Genomic DNA, 19,643 nt, shown 5'->3' with positions numbered 1-19,643 from the left:
AGGACAGTTCAATGCAAGACAAGGAAAGACTGGAAAATCATGCAGACTTCGTCATAGCTGTTCTTGTTCGACAGGCTGTGAACGCTCGCTCTGTGAGTATGTGTGGAGAAACAAAGTTAAACCTGCCTTCACCTCTGCTAACACATCTCAAGGACAGTGGGTTTGTGGGTAGAATAAATCACAGCGCTTTCTGGCCCACTTTGGATGCAGTGATGTACTGTACACACACATCTGCCTGTACAAGACAGCAGCTGAAAGCAAAAACGAACAAACTAGCTCACATAAACGTCAACAAACAGTGAAAACGACATTATAAACAGAATAATGAATGAGCAACGCTTTGAAAAACTGTGTGAAATGAAATGTGTATAATATCTTTCGATCTGGGGCGCATCTTGACGGTGAGGATTTCAGGACTCTATTTTGGCTGATGAGAAGACATGATGCTGATTATGTATCTGGGTTAGATCAATGTGGAGCACATAAATCATTGATACTTAACTATTAAAAACGTGATCGCTGAGAGGAATGAGAAACAAGTCAGTAGCACGAAATAAATACATCGGTTCAAAATGCTAAAGCTTTCACGTGTCATGCAAATAAAGCAAAGCAGGCATGAACTAGAGCAAAACAGGGTCCAATATTCAAAGCTAAACTAATACATTCGCATTTCAGAGCAGTAGCTTGAACACTGAATGAATTTGTATCGTTGGATCAGTCAGACAATGAATTTAATTGAATTGAACTGTCAGTTGAATTTCCTCAGCCGATCCATTCGTCTGAACAGCAAAGATTCCCACAATCATGCCCTGCTTTGCATACTGATTTGCAGGCAACAACCGATCACTGATTGGTGCAGACGTGTTTGCTTGAGTTCCTCATTGTGACTACCGAGAAATTACGCAACCGTCCTCCTGTCATTACGGGATACTGGGACGCAAGGCGTTCTAACGTGCATTTTAGAAATGTAACATGTTCAAACCTGCATACTTCACACCTCTGTGCATGTTTTTGTGAAGTCACACCTCTTTTGAGAGTTACAGGTGAGGAATAATGGAAGCATGCACACCTACCTATCTATTGTATTAAATATAAAACACTATAAAATGCATATAACATTAGTATTATATATTTATGTATGTAAGAATTATATTATTATTATAATTATAGCACCTATTGCATCAAATTTTATTCACCATGTAAGGCCCACTTTAGGAGGTCACAACGTCATACTTGTTGAATAAATATATGTACGTTGGAGTCAGACTTCCACATCTTTGCAGCTGCAAATCTTTTGCAGTTGCCACGGCAACGCTGACTTTAGAGGCTGCACGGTGAGTTAGGAGAAATAAAAAAGATGAGAGGTCGAGAGCGAGACACACAGACAAAATAAAGACAGACGTACGCAGAGAGACAGAGGCAAAAAGACTCAAGTTAAAACCCACAAAAAAAGCAAATAGGATGCAAAGCCAGAAACGGCGACAAGGCAGGCGGCGAGGCAGTCAAGTTAGTGTGAAAAACAGGAACGGAATGACTGGAGGAGGAGTCAACGGGGTTAATTACCATCTCTGATAGCCGCAAACCGTTGAAGGCACATGTTAGGAACCAAAGGGAAGATACGTGCCGGACAAGTTCTACTAAAGTTGATGAGGAAATGATGAGGTGTTGTGTCAGAGCTGAGGGTGTGAAATATATTCACACAACTTTACTTTTAGTCACTGTAGCGGGTGTGTGTGTGTGTGTTTGTGAGTGCTGACTGGAGCCCCTCCGGTCAAATGTAAGCATTCTTTTCTAGGGCAATGACCATCTCTCTTCATTAGCATTTGTCATGGCTGTTGAGATTAAATTAGAGTGGGAGTGTATAATTCTCGATAAGCTGTGCTGCAGCAGTAATTGAGCCATGTGTTATGTCAGTGCATGGGTCTGTTTGCCTCCCTCAGAGCAGAGAGCATCAAAACTGCTGTAAAGAGCCAAGTAAATTCCTGAATCACGTGAAGAATCACTGCAGGACGAGCGTTTAATGCATCCAGCTGTCCTTACTCAACACTTTTGGCTTTGACGCAACAGATATGAGCCAAATTTAGGATGAGTTTTATGCTAATAAAATTTTAGCACATCAAGGTAAATCAAAGCAATAAAACAGGAAAACGCAAATGTGCTTTTGTACCTTGGGCAGGAACTATTAAAGCCTGTTCATTTATTTCTAGTAAATACAAATTTATATCTCACAACTGCAATTTTATTTCTCATAATTGTTATTTTATATCTCTCATTTGCAGCTTTGCATCTGCAACTACAACTTTATTTCTCACAAATGCAACTTTTTATCTTCCTACTTAAACACATAATTGCAACTTTACATCTCTCAGTTGCGACTATATCTCTCAATTTTGACTTTATATCTTACAGCTGCAACTTTATTACTTATAATTGCGATCTTACAATTGTGACTATATCTCTAAATTGTGACTTTATATCTTAAAACTAAAACTTTATTTATTTCTTATAATTGCAACTTTATTTCTTATCATTGTGACTTTATATCTTACAGTTGTGACTATATCTCTTAATTGTGACTTTTTATCTTAGAACTACAACTTTATTTCTTAGAATTGTGACTATATCTTACAACTGCAACTATATTTCTTATAATTGTAACTTTATCTTACAACTGCAACTATATTTCTTATAATTGTGACTATATCTTACAACTGCAACTTTATATCTCATAACCGCAGCTTTTTATCTCAAAATGTGAGTTTATTTCTTATGTTAAACGTTACGTTCTGTCTCTGTGACCTGTTTTAGGTGGAAACGGGCTTTCATAAGAAATCTACATCTATGTGGCTTAACCGTGTAAAAGTTTGATACCTACCTTGAGTGGTAAATAGGTAGTCAGTGCTGATGTTTAGCTTGGAAATATAAATCAGCATGAAGATGAGGCACAGAAGACGCAAATATGACACCTTTCCGCCTCGCATGCTTTTTTCTTTATTTAATCCCTTCTTTCTCTGACGGCCCCCACATTCTCCAGCGTTCTTTCAAGCATTTCCCTCTTTCGACTCACTAGTTTACATTATGATAGAGCTCAAAGTGTACCAAATCTCCTGCCCAGATTGGCACAAAGCGCATCTCTTTAAATGACAAGAGTGGGAATAGAGCAAAATCCAACACCCACCCTGATACCCACATGCACACACCACACACACATCCAGATACCCACACAAGCACAAGCACATGCACACACACGATCATTGTCAAATATAGAAACTGCACATGTATTCTCTACACCAGCACATGCTCTCGCACAGTGAGATCGAAATGCAAGAGGGAGTTCAGACAGACACCCATCACACGTACTGAACACCCATCGTTCAGACAAGTGAAAAGCACTCCCTTTCTTTTCATCTTAAGGTCAAGAGAAGCTCTTGCCAACTGAAAACACCATAATCCTGCTGCCTTCAGACGATGGGAGGAAACGGGGTGTGTGCAGCTGAAGGCTGTCTAGAAGACTTTCAGTTTCAGCTAAAATGACCTTGATGAGACTAAACTGGGATCAAACTCATTTCACAATCTTTGTTTTGAAGTTTTAACACTAGGGCAGAGCTCTTATTCTCCTCTGTCCATAGAGGCTCAAAATCACGACTGAGATCTTATAAGATCTCCGATACACGAATAAGATCACATGGAGAGCAAATGGAGACTTTTGCTTAAATGGACAGTTCACCCAAAGATGAAAAATCTGTCACCATGTCATGCCATTTCAAACCTGTATGCTTTATATCTTCTGCAAAACACAAAATACATTGTCCAAACCAGAGGTGAACCTACATTAAATGCAGGGGGCCCTAGGCAAAATGAATCAATGAGGCCCTTCTAAAAGAACATTTTTCCCCTAGAGACATAATTACATACAAAAAGTAGTCAAAACACATCTAACAGAACATAAATTTATATATTTTTAAAATCATTAAAGTGCTTATTTTTTTTATCTAAAATGTATTGTATTGCATCTTCTATTATAAAGACAATAAGTGTAAATAACAATTAGATACTATTTATACTATTTGCCTGCCCTATTGCTATGCCTCTGGTTCAAACAGCATTTTGGATGGACCCCTTTGACTTTCATTGCATGTACCTACCTTGAGTGGTAAATAGGTAGTCAGTGCTGATGTTTAGCTTGGAAATATAAATCAGCATGAAGATGAGGCACAGAAGACGCAAATATGACACCTTTCCGCCTCGCATGCTTTTTTCTTTATTTAATCCCTTCTTTCTCTGACGGCCCCCACATTCTCCAGCGTTCTTTCAAGCATTTCCCTCTTTCGACTCACTAGTTTACATTATGATAGAGCTCAAAGTGTACCAAATCTCCTGCCCAGATTGGCACAAAGCGCATCTCTTTAAATGACAAGAGTGGGAATAGAGCAAAATCCAACACCCACCCTGATACCCACATGCACACACCACACACACATCCAGATACCCACACAAGCACAAGCACATGCACACACACGATCATTGTCAAATATAGAAACTGCACATGTATTCTCTACACCAGCACATGCTCTCGCACAGTGAGATCGAAATGCAAGAGGGAGTTCAGACAGACACCCATCACACGTACTGAACACCCATCGTTCAGACAAGTGAAAAGCACTCCCTTTCTTTTCATCTTAAGGTCAAGAGAAGCTCTTGGCAACTGAAAACACCATAATCCTGCTGCCTTCAGACGATGGGAGGAAACGGGGTGTGTGCAGCTGAAGGCTGTCTAGAAGACTTTCAGTTTCAGCTAAAATGACCTTGATGAGACTAAACTGGGATCAAACTCATTTCACAATCTTTGTTTTGAAGTTTTAACACTAGGGCAGAGCTCTTATTCTCCTCTGTCCATAGAGGCTCAAAATCACGACTGAGATCTCATAAGATCTCCGATACACGAATAAGATCACATGGAGAGCAAATGGAGACTTTTGCTTAAATGGACAGTTCACCCAAAGATGAAAAATCTGTCACCATGTCATGCCATTTCAAACCTGTATGCTTTATATCTTCTGCAAAACACAAAATACATTGTCCAAACCAGAGGTGAACCTACATTAAATGCAGGGGGCCCTAGGCAAAATGAATCAATGAGGCCCTTCTAAAAGAACATTTTTCCCCTAGAGACATAATTACATACAAAAAGTAGTCAAAACACATCTAACAGAACATAAATTTATATATTTTTAAAATCATTAAAGTGCTTATTTTTTTTATCTAAAATGTATTGTATTGCATCTTCTATTATAAAGACAATAAGTGTAAATAACAATTAGATACTATTTATACTATTTGCCTGCCCTATTGCTATGCCTCTGGTTCAAACAGCATTTTGGATGGACCCCTTTGACTTTCATTGCATGGACAAAAAAACGCTAAGACATTTTTTTTTTTTTTTTATATCTTCTTTTATGTTTCACAGAATAAAAAAGTAATAAAGGTTTGGAACCACATGAGAAGTAAAAGATGACAGAATTATCCTTTTCGAGTGAACTATCCCTTTACTTATATGCCAATAATCTCACAAGTGTCTCTCTAGAGTTTCTAAAAAGTTTTTATTCCCAATCATTTCTCAAACTGTGCTCAGAATTGCCAAGATAGCAAAGTTTGTGGTCAGAAGTCTGAGATTTCTCTATGAAACCTTACATTACATGGGTCATCCGTATTTTAGGGCAAATCAAAACAAATAAACATATCAAAATGGAATTGATTAGATTTGTACTTTTTGTTTTTAGATATTATATTATATATTTCACTACAGACTGACTTATGTCCTCATGCCTTTAACGCCAGTCTCCATTTACGCATATAGCGGATTGACAATAAAGCTCACTTGAACTTAATCGTGTTAATGCATTTAGACCTACATACTTTGTAAACTTCATAGAAAGAGCTGAAGAGTAATTATAATTGGCCAACTCCTAACAACAGATACTTAAATGAAACATAACTAAGAACTCCTTCCGGTCTGCTAAAAGACCAAAAAGAGCATCACTCGAGCAATTTCATTTTCATATATAAATGTTTTTTAGATACTGGGACACCTCCAAGTTAGGGGTCACGGGGGTTCACGCTCAATAAACGGCTGTCAGAAAAATGGGCTGAGCGTCCCAGCTGCACGGATGTGGTCAATGTAGATTGTAATCAGCTGGAGATGTGAGACTGGGATTTCAGGAGAGCGTAATGGAGAGGACCAGGGTGGCGTTACATAAACCATGATAGACATTCTGTTACCATGGAGGCCTTATCACATCTAAACCCCCCACTACCCACGCATGCTCTCCTTTCTCTTCCTCACACCGTCTTTTCTTCATCTCTCCCTCGCTCACGTTGGTGCCTTTTGGCATGAAGCACCGTGTGTGCGCATTCGTGTGTGTTTTGAAGGTCTCTGCTCATTCTCGGAGGCTGTATGTGCTCGTTCTTCGTATCTGCTTTAAAATCCGTCCGTTCTGGGAGGCATTTCACCCTTCAACTCCCATCTTTTCTTTGGCTCGTAACACAAAACACCATCATTCACATGCAAATCTCCTCTGGCGGGCCGCCAACTATAAGTAAATACACAAACGCCACTGGAGGACCGCCGCTATTCCTGAAACAATCCTTTGAAATGAATGCTCGTGGTGAAAACTTCCCATACAGTTTGGAAAGAAGAAAGCAGGTGCAAATGAAAATACATGCGCAAAAGCAAGACAAAAGCAAGAAAGAGTCCATGTCAAGCCACCAGCCTAGCACAAAAAAACACCTTATGGCCTGTAAACTAAAACAGAGCTTGCTGAATTTAGAAGCATGCCACTTTTTTAGGTCTAACCCAGTTCAAACTGGCCCCAGGAGAGATTGTTCCTAGATCAGGACTCACAAAAAGCATTTTTAAAGTCTGCTCTCTGGTCAGATGGGAGAAATGATTTGAAACCTCTGCAACTGGTATTACATAAGATGAAAACGAGAGAGGTGTAGTTCTAATAGCTCAACAACATCAGTGCCAAGATGTGCCCACATGAAAGCACGACACGACAGATCTCAACAAGAATATCAGTGAACAACACCCATGCAAACAAATCCAAACCCACAGCAAAGGTAATGGATTCATTTTGCACCCTTTTGTTTGCCTATACCATGTGCACAACCCCTGAACCGAGCTCTCAAATTATGCGATAACGCTGGAGGCAGAGGGTTGATGCTGCTATTACTTAAGGCATTTTGCACATTTTCTTGCAGCATTTATTGAACTCAAATGTGTTCAGTTTTATCACATAATGTCTGCAAAAATGGTATGAACATTTATTCAGACTGGGGTGTCACATGAAGATCATGTGACACTGAAGACTGGAGTAATGATGCTGAAAATTCAGCTTTGCATCACAGGAATAAATTAAATGTTATAATATATTCAAATAGAAAACAACTTTTTAAGTTGTAATAATATTTCACAATATTACTGTCAATATTACTGTTTTTACTGAATTTTAGGTAAATAAATACAGCCATATATATATATATATACTGTATATATATATATGTGTGTGTGTGTGTGTGTGTGTGTGTGTATGCATTATTGGTTAATATTAGTTTTCCCTGTCCATGCATGGTCTTGGTTACATCAACAGAAAATAAATTTCTGTGTTGCAGAAAGTTGTATTTTCAGTGACATAAAACATACACTGATTAACCATAAACAATGAAAACATTTACTAAGAAAGAAAATTGGGTAAAATGTCAAGTACTGTAGTATTTAAAAGGTTATCACACATGCCATACACATAGTAAACATCCTCAAGCCAGCCTGTGTTTGTAAAACACTGGATACGCATAAACGTTCTTATGAAAAATGTGTCACTTTCTGCCTCCCATGGCTCTTTTTCCTGCAGGCGAAGAGAGATCACACACCCAGCCTATCGTCACAGCGAGAACGGCCCCAATACTTCAAAATAGCATCTAACACATGTTTGATTAAGATGATCATCAAAGCTAAAAGCTCCTCTATGGCTCTGTTTCTAAACGGTCCTGTATATAATCATTGCCCTCCTCCACTAGAGTGAAAGAACTGAACGAATTAACTTCATCGCCATTATAGTATGCGGTGATTGATATTACTCCTCAATACGCTCGTCGCTTTCTGCATTACTGTTTATGCCTGTGATCTAAAAGCATGAGAAGCTGCTCGAAGGGTCTGTATCTTCTTTGGTAAGCTGCTTCGGAAGGAGGCTTTCCATGTGCGACTGCTTCTTGGTGGGAGTGATCACTGTGTGCTAATCACATCCTTCTCTCTAGCAAGCAGGAGGCTGTTTTCAGGCTGTTATTAGGGCTGTCGGTCAAGCCACTGATCTGGGAGCTCGAGGCCATCTGTGTGTGCATGTGCACATGTGTGTTTGAGTGTGCAAACTGCGTGGTGAAAAAGAGCAACCTCTATAATGTCACTTCAAAGGGGCATCACGTGGCGCATTTGCTATGGTTTGATTCAGCCTCTGACTCGCACTGACTGCAATGCTGTTTTTGTAATGCAGAATGAAAAGAGCGGAGAGAAAGAGAGAGAGATCAGAAGTGGCGCCTTATAATCGCTTTCAAAAATTGTGTCTATGTAGCTGGAGTGTGATATTCTGCACTAAAATTAGGGCATGAATTATGGGGGTTTGCAAAGGGGATATGATGCTTAAAACAAGACATGAGCCACCAAAAGAAGGTCAAAACAAAATGATTATTTGTTTTAAATGTATGTATATCACCAGGGTTTTCAAACATCAGTAACCACTAAAGTAAGATCGCAAGTTAATATAAGTATGAATTTTCACCTTGCGGTAAACAGACACTCGCAACCCGAAATAGCGTTCATCTGACGAGGTAACCATAGCAACAGTGGACTGCTTGTACACTTTCCTTCGGTTCGGATTGAACATTAACACACAAATGCACACGCACATATAAATCGATGGATACATTAAATGAATCAAGAGTGACAATAAAGGCTCAATAAATACTGTTTTTTTAAACTTTGTATTCATCAAAAATTATTCTATTCATCCTGAAAAAAATTATCAGTTTCCACAAAAATATTAAGCAGCACAGCTGTTTTCAACATTAATAATAATAATAATAATAAGTGTTTCTTGAGCATCAAATCAGCATATTAGATTTCTGAAGGATCATGTGACACTGAAGACTCTGAAAAATCAGCTTAACCAACACAGGAATAAATTACATTGTAAAATACATTCAAACTGAAAACAGTTATTTTAAAATTGTAAAAAAAATTCATAATATTACTTATTTTTACTGTATTTTTGATCAAATAAATGCAGACTTGATGACCATAGGAGACTTTTTTCAAAGTAAATCTTACCAAACACAAACTTTTAAACAGTAGTGCATATATATATATATATATATATATATATATATACATATACACAAATATATAACAAAAACGTTTTAAAACATTGAAAAAATCTTTAAGAGTTGGTTAACAAATTTTACTAGGGGCATCAAAGAGCAATTTAGCCTGCGCTCAACATGTTTCCAATTCAAAAACCTCATAATGTGCCCTAAAAGACATTGCATAATTCTAACACTTGCTTTCCACTTCTCCCTCTGTTCCCTCCTTCCATTTCCCTCATCTTCCTACACCTCCACCTCCTCTGAAGGCGCCAGTTGCCATGTGAACAGGTGCTGAGACCAAGAGAGGCTCCTTCACACAGGAGCATTTCTGCTAAGAGGACTAGGAGAACCCAACATGCTCACACAAATATCCATTTCATAACATGGAGAAAATAGCATCTAAAAACATTTATTTGGAAAAAGTATGTTTCTCCACTAAATTCTGAGGCAGCACAACATGCATCCAAAGGCAATCCCAGAATGCACTGGGCCGAGCTCAGAGAAAAAATTCTAAATATATATGGTGGATTCTAAATATATTCCGTGCAGCACTGTAAAATATTGATTAAAAGGTTCAATACAAATTAAAATGAACAATTGTTTCCAACATTTGGGAACATTCTATAACGTAATAACAGAAATAATGTTTTCATAACTTAATAGGAACCTTAGCAAAATGTTCTTAAAACAGTTTTGCAGTAGCAAAAACAAGGCCATGGGTTTGCATTAACTGATCAAATGTGTACACTAAATGCACCAAAAGGCATTTTATTTAAAAGCATCTACCAAATGCATAAAAAATGATTTTGCTTTTTAGAGAATTATAGCATTGCAAGATAATGCCAAACTGTTTTGGAATCAACTGTGAGCTCTATTTGCTTGAGCGTTGAGTTGTAGCAAAAGTTGCCTATGCAGGAACAGTGCAAACGAGTCACATATATCACACCATATAACAAGCACTTGAAAATGCCCTACTGTATACTACCACCCCCTCCACAAATACATCAGTTCTGCAGCATTAACATACATCAAAATAAACAAATTCAAAAAGCACAACGTCGAGGTGGACACCGTAGCTACTCTTCAGCAGAGCGCTGCCCAGGTGCGTGGATAAGCACTAAATGAGTGGGCTAACCATTAAGGATCAAGAAGAAGGGGGGTGAGAGAGTGATAGACACAGAACGAGAGAGAGAGATCTCGCTTTTCCTCATGATGTTATGTAAAGCCTTGCAAAGGGAGACTAGTGAGTGGGCAGCCATTCCACTCTAATCCCTCACTCTTTTCAAAAGAAAAAAAAATGCCAGCATTCCTCCTACACAAACACACTCTCTCTCCCTCCATGCATTTATTTCTTTCTCCACTCTTGCTCTCTTGCTGAAGATTCTTTAAAAAACCCTCAGGATAGTTTCGGCCCACAGGAAAGCAGCACATGGAGAGTGGGGTGGTCCTTATACAACCAGGCCTCAGTCCAGAGACTACCTACATCTTTATAAGCCTTCATTTGCTTTTGATGAAAATGCAAATCAGATATAATATTAATAATACCCGAAGAAATCTTTGTGCATATGACTACAGAACTATTTGAGCCAATCTTCTGAGCTGCAAATGCCATCACTGTGGAACCACAGGAAAATTACGTCATGAAAATGCTGATTGACACCACAAGAACGCACACAGTCCCAAACATTCACTACTAACAATCTTGAGATGTAAAAGGCTTTTAAGAGTATGGCTGGAACCGAGAACAAATTTTCATTCATTATTTAAAAAATACAGAATGGCATTTGGCTTCGTTCGTGGTTTTCACACATGCATTATTCCGCCTGTGCGGATATACAGTGACGCCACAACGACGCTACTTGAGTGAAATCACAGCACAAAACAGACAACAGTGTGGTAGTCAATTACAGTAAATCAAACATGGTGCAATGAAAGGTGCACTGCGCATCAGGACTGATAAGCAAGTTGTCAGAGTCCCGACTCCCGAACAAGTGATTCATTTGAGTCAATTATTTTTAGTGAATCAAAAGCACACAGCACAAACTGTGCAGTCTGATACCCAAACTTATGACTCTAATGAACCGGTTCGTTTTAGTGAAATGCATAGCTTATTGTTTCTTTTACGAACTAGGTCTAATCACTGAATGGTTCTTTGGGGAATCCAAAATGGCTCTTCTATGGCATATGGAACCATTATTTTTAAGTAGAAGTACATATACTAGGGTTTTAATATTTCAAAGTCATTAAATTCACAATATTCACTTGCAAAGATGGTATCCAAAATGTAGAAGCATCTACAAAGTGCATCTGTCTACAGTTACTCATTTGGTCAACAGCTGTGCTGTTTGTTTTAACGCTGATGAATTGACTGTGCTTTAGGATTGATATGCAAGTTGTCCTGAACGAGTGATTCATTTGAGTCGATTATTTTTAGTGAATCAAAAACAAACAGCGCAAACTGTGCAGTCTGATTATCAAATGTATGACTAATGAACCGGTTCTTTTTAATGCAGACTCTTACAGCTTACAACTAACTGTGAAACTTAAATCAGTTAATCAACTGACTAGTTGATAAGACAATGTGATGTACACTCTTAAAAATAAAGGTTCTTTATAGGCATCAATGGTTCTATCAAGAAACATGAACATGCATGGAACCTTTCAAATGCAGAAAAGGTTCTTTATAGTCGAAAAAGGTTCTTTAGATTTTTTAAATGTTCTTCAAAATGGTTCTTTTAGGAACTGTTCACTGAAAGGTTCTTTTTGGTACCAAAAATGGTTCTTCTAATTGCATCACTGCAAAAACACCCTTTTGGAACCTTTATTTTTAAGAGTGTACATTGCAGCCAAATGGTGTAGTTACATCACCTACCAGGAGGGGCAACTTGAGCTAACATGCTAACATTCCAAACCTTTTAATAAACAAACCTACTGTTGCCTCTGGCTCACAACTGGAAGGGCTAAAGTTAAACAAAGTTATGTAATGATCAACTTGCTAATCTCGGTTCAATGAGCCCTACCAAATCACTCCATTACACACTGCAGTCATTACACACACTCATGAGGTGTCCGTGCACATTCCAGAGATAAAGCTGTTTTGTAGGTGTGTTGTCTTGGAAGAGCTCTAAATTAGGTTCCTGAGAATTGTGGATTCCACATATAAAACCCAAGATATACAGGTAATAAAAGTATATACACTCTAAAAAATAAAGTTTCTTAATTGGCATTGATGTTTACAGGAAGAACCTTTGACATCCATGGAATCTGTCTATTGCACAAATGGCTCTTTATACTGGAAAAATGTTCTTTAATTTTTTTTAAATGTTCTTCTTACATTGGTTCTTTTAAGAATTAATCACTGAAAGGTTATTTGGGGAATCCAAAATGGTTCTTCTATGGCATATGGAACCATTATTTTTATGTATAGGGTATTTCAAAGTCATTTTAACTTGCAAAGATGGGATCCAAAATGTAGAAGCATCTACAAAGTGCATCCGTCTACAGTTACTCATTCGGTCAACAGCTGGGCTGTTTGTCTTAACGCTGATGAATTGACTGTGCATCAGAACTGATATGCAAGCAGTGTCTTATTTCAGTGTGTTACCTCTTGACCCTGGATCAGTGGACTTCCCTCAGTCCGTAATCCACAGTCACTCCATGGACAACAAAACTAGATGAGACAAATTGCAAGCCCATTGTTGGCTAATCCAGGATTAGTGGCACTTTTTCAAAATTTCCAGGGGCCTCGATAGTGACAAACTGCAGAGAAAATGTCAGTTTTATCAAGAGGCAAGGCATCCCCCTTCACATAAAAAAGTAAAACAGGTTGAGAATGAGGCCAAATGTCTCAGTCTGTGACATGAAATTGAAATCTCTCTGATCTGTTCTAGATATAGAGCAGAGGTTCAAGATAAATTGCTTAAAATTGCCTCCAACGGAGGAAGAGAGACATGAGCTGTCAAGTGCCCAAATTGAATGATAGTTTAGGTCGAGGCATCAGTTTATAGGTTATCAAGGGCTCACATAGAATTTGTTTTGAAAAGAAATGAAGCATGTTGAGTGAACTTTTGATTCTGAATCATTAATGTAATATTTCAAGCTGTTTCCTTGTATTTCATGTTTACAAATTAAGGAAATTCAGTTCTAATGCAAAATTCCAAATAAAGACTTCAAATTCTGCATGTCCTTCAAATGCCTCTGGGTTTTTAGCTTTTGCTTTATTACACATAGTCTACCTCAATTTAGCTTGATGTGCGCATAAACCTTTCCTCACCTTTCTACTATTCACACAGGTAGAACAGTCCAATGAAAAGAAAGAAAAAAAAACTAAACTATCCGTCATCATCATTTACCTTGTCTATAAAAATGGGACATTTTATTAGTAACCGCATATCCTAATAACGCATTGAACCAAGGCAAACGGACCGTCTGGCCATCGATTTCACATCAAGCATAATTCTCTCTTTATGCACCGGTCCGGCATACTGTCGAAATCCCTCCAGTTTCCATGGTTACTTCACAAAAACACTCTAATGCACATGTGCAGTGCGAACTGCTGCACTGTGGCTGCAAAGCATCACTGCCAATGAATGTGTCGGAGAGCCATTCTTCATAGCATAAAAGTCCTGTGACTTACAGGAACAGGTAACATGTATGCACATGTTAAAGACATCCCATTCCCATCACAAATCTTCAGTTTGTCATTTCCCTGTAAAGCATCCTTTGTCTGAGACTACAATAGAAATCCCCTCACTTGGAACAGGAATTGATTCGTTCCTGGTGTTTTCTGCATACAGGTGCTCAGTGCTGTTTGTGGGTGGCAGGTGTGGGTGGCAGTGGCTTGTCGGTTCATGAAACATCCGTAACACCAATTTGAGGAAAGACACAAAGGAAAACACCATGGAAACATTTAATGTTTTCATTCTCTTGACATAAGCTTTCCCATAGCCAAGGAAATACCCTAGCACCGCCCTGTTTGAAGATATTCCCCAGCCAGTTCCTCATTTAGTGATTGGGTCTGTTATTGACAAATGTGAAAGCACTGTTTTATGACATCACTATGTGTGACCTTTTGATGTGACCTTTTAAATGTTGTCAGTACTCAATGAAACTCAAGGTTTACGACTAACCTTGACTGCCTGTCTAGAATACAGTGGTCCACTGTCGAGTCACATTTCTGTGAAATAAAGAGGCTATGAAATGCATTTATAGATCATATAATCATGGCTACAACAAGATTTATTTTCCTCAATGGTGTGAAACTCAAACTGTGTTGTTCATATGGCCCAAATACTGTCTGTATGAACTAATTATTTTTGTAATAGCAGTGACTAACATCTGTAACCATAGGGATGGTAACTAAAGTAAATAACAGAAGTGCTACCGCATTATATTATATAACAGACAACTAGTTGTCAAGTGTGATTCTGTTTACACAACACAGGTTTTCACAAAAATGCAGCTGTGAGGCGAGAAAATTTAAGGGAATCAGTTTGGTTATATTTATTCCAACTTTAAAGTCTGGTTCCATTGTGGTTCGACACACCCACTTTTCACACTTTAATCAAGTAAATTTAAATAAAATTAATGCTTTGCATTTGTTTTCTTGTTGAATATAACAATTTACTCCAAAGCACCACATTCCCTAAGTAAAATGTTTTGTCCCCTTTCATGTTGATTTTATTAATTTATATGGTTTTTAACTTTTTTTAAACTTTTTTTTACTTGTTTTTAACATATTAAAAACAGTTTGTGGCATGACACAAAAAGACAAAAAATTACAAGAAGTGATAAAACGGCCAACAATTTAAAAATCTTGTACAAAAGTTAAAAAAAGGAGTAGCTCATTAGCGGAACTAGTAGGCTAGCCTATTATCGTGATTGTGAAAATGTATCCAGCAAATATCCATAAAAAGTAATAGCGATTCGCGATGTATTTGTTCATGTCACTTTCTTTGTAAACATACAAACACATTTATGAAAAAAGATAGGCTACATATTCACATTAAACTTAGAATCATACAATAATGTATGTTTCCTTTAAGGCTTCGTAAACAAATATGGCGCTTAGAATATTAAAACGTTCACAAATGTTGAAATATTTCTCTTACACTTATATCCAACTTAAATTGTAGGCCTATATCACCATAGGCTAATACTGATTATTGAAATATTATGCAGTAGCCTAGATTGATTTATGTCTGCGCTAAATTCGTCACATTCGTGCAATCCGCGAACTAAAAATATGCGACATCGCGTGAATATTAAAATAAAGAGAAAGTGAATTTAAAGTACACAATAATAGCAAAAAGAAAAAAGCAATAAGCCGATAATCGCGATAGCCAGGCCTTGCGGAAACGATTATTATTGTAACCCACCACAGTGCGCCATAGCAACGCAAAGAAACGATATTACAATATTCTTCAGTAAACGACCTGCTCTTCAAAGATCCGCCAGAGAAGATCTGTCAGTGGAGCATGATCAGTGGACTCGTCTCACCTGTGCAGGTGGCGTACCGCTTTCCCGCCACGCTGTCCAGCAGCGCCAGCGCTAGGTTCTCCGCGGTGTCCGCGGGCAGCGGGGTCCAGTTCGTGTCCAGACTCGCCTCGGAGCTCTGCTCGTCGCTGGATAGCGACGGGCTCCTGATGTCCGCAGTGGTGGAGGGCCAGCACGGCGCTTCTTCGGTCTCCGGGCTGAACACCTCCCTCGCCGGGCCGCTCTCGGGAGACGTCTCCCTGAAGAACGGCACCACACGGGACAGGCTGGCCCGCCGCCTGGATGCCCCGGTGCCGGTGGCCTTCTCCCCAAAACCACCCGCCCGAGTGAGCGCATTGGTCTGTTTCTTCAAGAATTTTTCAAGAGGCTTCATTCCAGCCGGCATTTTGATGACAGAAATCGCAAGAAGGCCCTGGGTTGATCCTAATTAATACTCAATAATGAACACTGATGGTGACCGTATGGACGTGAGCGTCTACATCATAGCTGGTTAATGCTTGATCCCAGCGCGGTTTGGAAAACGCCTGAAGAAATTCTTCTCCGTTTGTGTTAAGGTGTCAAGAATAAAACACGGCCATGTTCAGTGTTCCCGTTACACAAGTGGATGCTGATCGAGTCTTTACTACGCTAAGAAAAAGAAAAAAAAACGTATCCCAGGGAAACCCGTCCTCCTGGCACTGCAGTCCTTCAGCTCGAGAAGGCGGCTATATGTGTACTACTACCATTGCCACTGTCAACGAAGCCTTGATCGATGAGTTAATTAGACGAATAATCAGACACAAAAGATAAAAACAGCAGCAAGTATATCTTAATAATGCATATGCATATATATAAATCAGTCTCTGGCAAGATGCTGGACCATATAAATTAATCGTCTCTACCGCGGCAGGTCTGAAAGAAACGCGCTCCTGTCGCAGACGACTCGATGCTGATGAGGATTTCGCGTCTGGAGCGGTATCGCGGTTCAGTGGAATCCGTATTTGTTTTTCTCTCACGGTACCGACTGTCTCTGCGCCTCGAGTCCGCACAAATACTGCGCTCCGTCGCTCTCACATACAGTACAGACTACTCTCTCTCTCTCTTTCTCTCTCTCTCTCTCTCCACCCGCCTTCTCTGCAGCTGAGTGCGTGTGTTATTGGTGGTGTCAAGAGATATTGCTCAATTGCTTTGAATTGCAGCAATTGCAGTCACAAGCTCACATACTAACGACGAAGAACCCACAAAGACAGAGCATTTGAATACGCGTTTCCATTTGTTTTAATCATCCGGGTCAAAATGTGACATTATTACACGTGGTATCGAAATATTGAAGAACTGTTCAACTATTTACTTTATTGGTAACAATACCACTGTGTTTATAGGCTACACTTTATTTGTGCTATGTGTCTAGATATTGCAATATTTATATGCAACAGAATAAATTAGTTAAAAGGCTATTACCCCTAAACTGTTTAAATTAATATTAAGTACAAAGAATTCTTCTATGATCAAAACTCCTGCAAAAACACCCTTTGGGAACATTTATTTTTAAAAGTATGTACAATTTTGTACGGAATGACAGAACGTTTTGTGCATTGGCATTAGTTCTATATAACAGTGGAAATGTTGTGGAAAACAAATAATAAAAAACAGTGCAAAATAGGTTTTAAAAAAAAACATAAAACATAAAGATAACAAACTAATTTCAAAAGCATAAAAATTAATTAAGGAAGAACCTGAGACTAAAGTCCTGTATCAATTACAGTTGGCATGTGGCTTGTTCTCATTTAGGTCTGCAGTTGGCCAGTTGTATGGTTTCAAATTGCCCAGCTGGAAAGCACAAAAAGGCGTTATCTCCTCCACAACCACTTCATGAAAACACACTGCATTTAAGAGTCTTTAATCAAAGGCACTTATTAGGAGACAAGCACAGACACCATAAGACCTCGGGCCTGGTCAAGGTACGAGTGGGTTATAGTTGTGAGCCAAAAGGGTAAGCAACTTCATTATCAGTATTAAGTTACATTTAGCAGGCCATACATGGTGTCTTGTTCAAACGTCTGTCAGGAAACAGTATCCCAAGACACCTATGAAGGGTAAATATGGGATCCGGTGACTGGCAGTGACCGCACTATGCTGGGCAATTAATTGAATGCAGGATCATTTTAACATATGGGAATAGAAACCAAATGTGGTTAATCTGCTTAATAGATTAGCTATTTTGAAAAATGAATGAGGTATATGTGGTTTATAAAACACATAAAGAAACTATTGTTGTACAGCATTACCAGTATGGCCTGACTTTTTGTAATAAAACTCACAAAACAAATCAAATATTGCATAAAACTAAATCTTATGTTAGTTATATAATATTAAAGGAGTAGTTCATCCACAGATGAAATTTTGCTGAAAATTTACTCACCCTCAGGCCATCTAAAATGACCTGATTTTTTTCCTTCATCAGAATAGATTTGGAGAAATGTAGCATTACATCACTTGTTCAACAATGGATCCTCTGCAGTGAATGGGTGCCGTCAGAATAAGAGTCCGAACAGCTGATAAAAACATCACAATAATTCACAAGTAATCCACACCAATCCAGTCCATCAATTGACATATTGTGAAGTAAAACGCTCAGTGTTTGTAAAAAAAAAAAAAAAACACCATCAGTAAGACAATTTGAACTTCAAATCACTGCTTCTTGCTAAAATTCGAGTCCTCTATCCATAATATTGCTTTCTCCAGTGAAAAGTTGTCTTGTCTGAATCAGGAAATATGCACAGATCAAGCACCATTCACAAGCGAAAACAGTCCAAAACTACTGATATATGTGAAAAATGTCACTGGATTTTGATATGAGGACAACAGGGAATTTTTTTTTTTTTTTTTTTTTGGGAGGGAGTGTTATAATGGATTACAGACTGGTATTTTAAACAGAAGTGAAAATATAAAGTTCAAATGCTTTGATGGATTTGTTTCTTAAGAACAAGCAGCTTTTCGCTTCATAAGATGTTAAGTGATGACTAGAATCATGCGAATTACTTGTGGATTATTGTGACATTTTTATCAGATGTTTAACTCTCAGTATGACGGCACAAATTCACTGCAGAGGATCCAATGGTGATGTAATGCTAAGTTTTTCTAATCTCATCTACATCTTGCCGGGCCTGAGAGTGAGTACATTTTCAGCAGATTTTCATGTTTTGGTCAACTATTCTTTTAAAGGTCATTTGGTCAATTGTAGTGGAAATGGTCTCTGATCAGTAAAAGAGGGAATCAACTGCTTGATGAACCCAGATGAACTCTTTCATCAGCGGTTAGATCTTCTTCCACACATCATATGCGATGACTGCTCACTGCAAAACCACAGAATGGGTATTTCCGCCCTCTGTGACATCACACAGACAAACGTGCTGAAGTTAGGCAGGGTGAAATGCACTTTAGCTACATCCCATATGATCCAGTTGAATTTTGAGCAATGTGTGTGATTTCACTAAGCCATGTCTGCAAGCTCAAAACTGCAGGTCGTAAAAAAAGTGCAGCTGGTATAAATTTAGCTCTGCGTCAGTAGAGGTCCTCATTGTCACCATGGAAATGAGAGTGAAACCATGCTGCAGAGAAGTGGAAATCACACATCGGGTGAACCACTGCAGTCATCCGTTGGTCACAGAACTAAAATAACAAACACACTTGTTCTCTCCACTTTTATGCACTTATCTATTCTAGTAAGTCTCCCGGTTAGTGGCTTCTCCCTG

At 38.6% G+C, this 19,643-nt stretch overlaps 1 protein-coding gene across 1 annotated transcript in view; it reads right to left on the bottom strand.

Annotated features, from left to right (window-relative positions):
* Positions 1-17,009, bottom strand: part of LOC107740631 (rap guanine nucleotide exchange factor-like 1) — a 40,738-nt gene extending 23,729 nt beyond the window's left edge. Inside the window, exon 1 of the mRNA XM_016553111.1 lies at positions 15,913-17,009. Coding sequence (XP_016408597.1) covers positions 15,913-16,294 — 382 coding nt within the window. The 5' untranslated portion in view covers positions 16,295-17,009. The remainder of the gene's footprint in view (positions 1-15,912) is intronic.
* Between the last annotated feature and the right edge of the window lie 2,634 nt (positions 17,010-19,643).

This window comes from Sinocyclocheilus rhinocerous, unplaced genomic scaffold, assembly GCF_001515625.1.
Source record: "Sinocyclocheilus rhinocerous isolate Xijiao unplaced genomic scaffold, SAMN03320098_v1.1 scaffold705, whole genome shotgun sequence".
NCBI classification, from domain to species: Eukaryota; Metazoa; Chordata; class Actinopteri; order Cypriniformes; family Cyprinidae; genus Sinocyclocheilus; species Sinocyclocheilus rhinocerous.
This window is presented reverse-complemented; position numbering and strand designations above follow the sequence as displayed.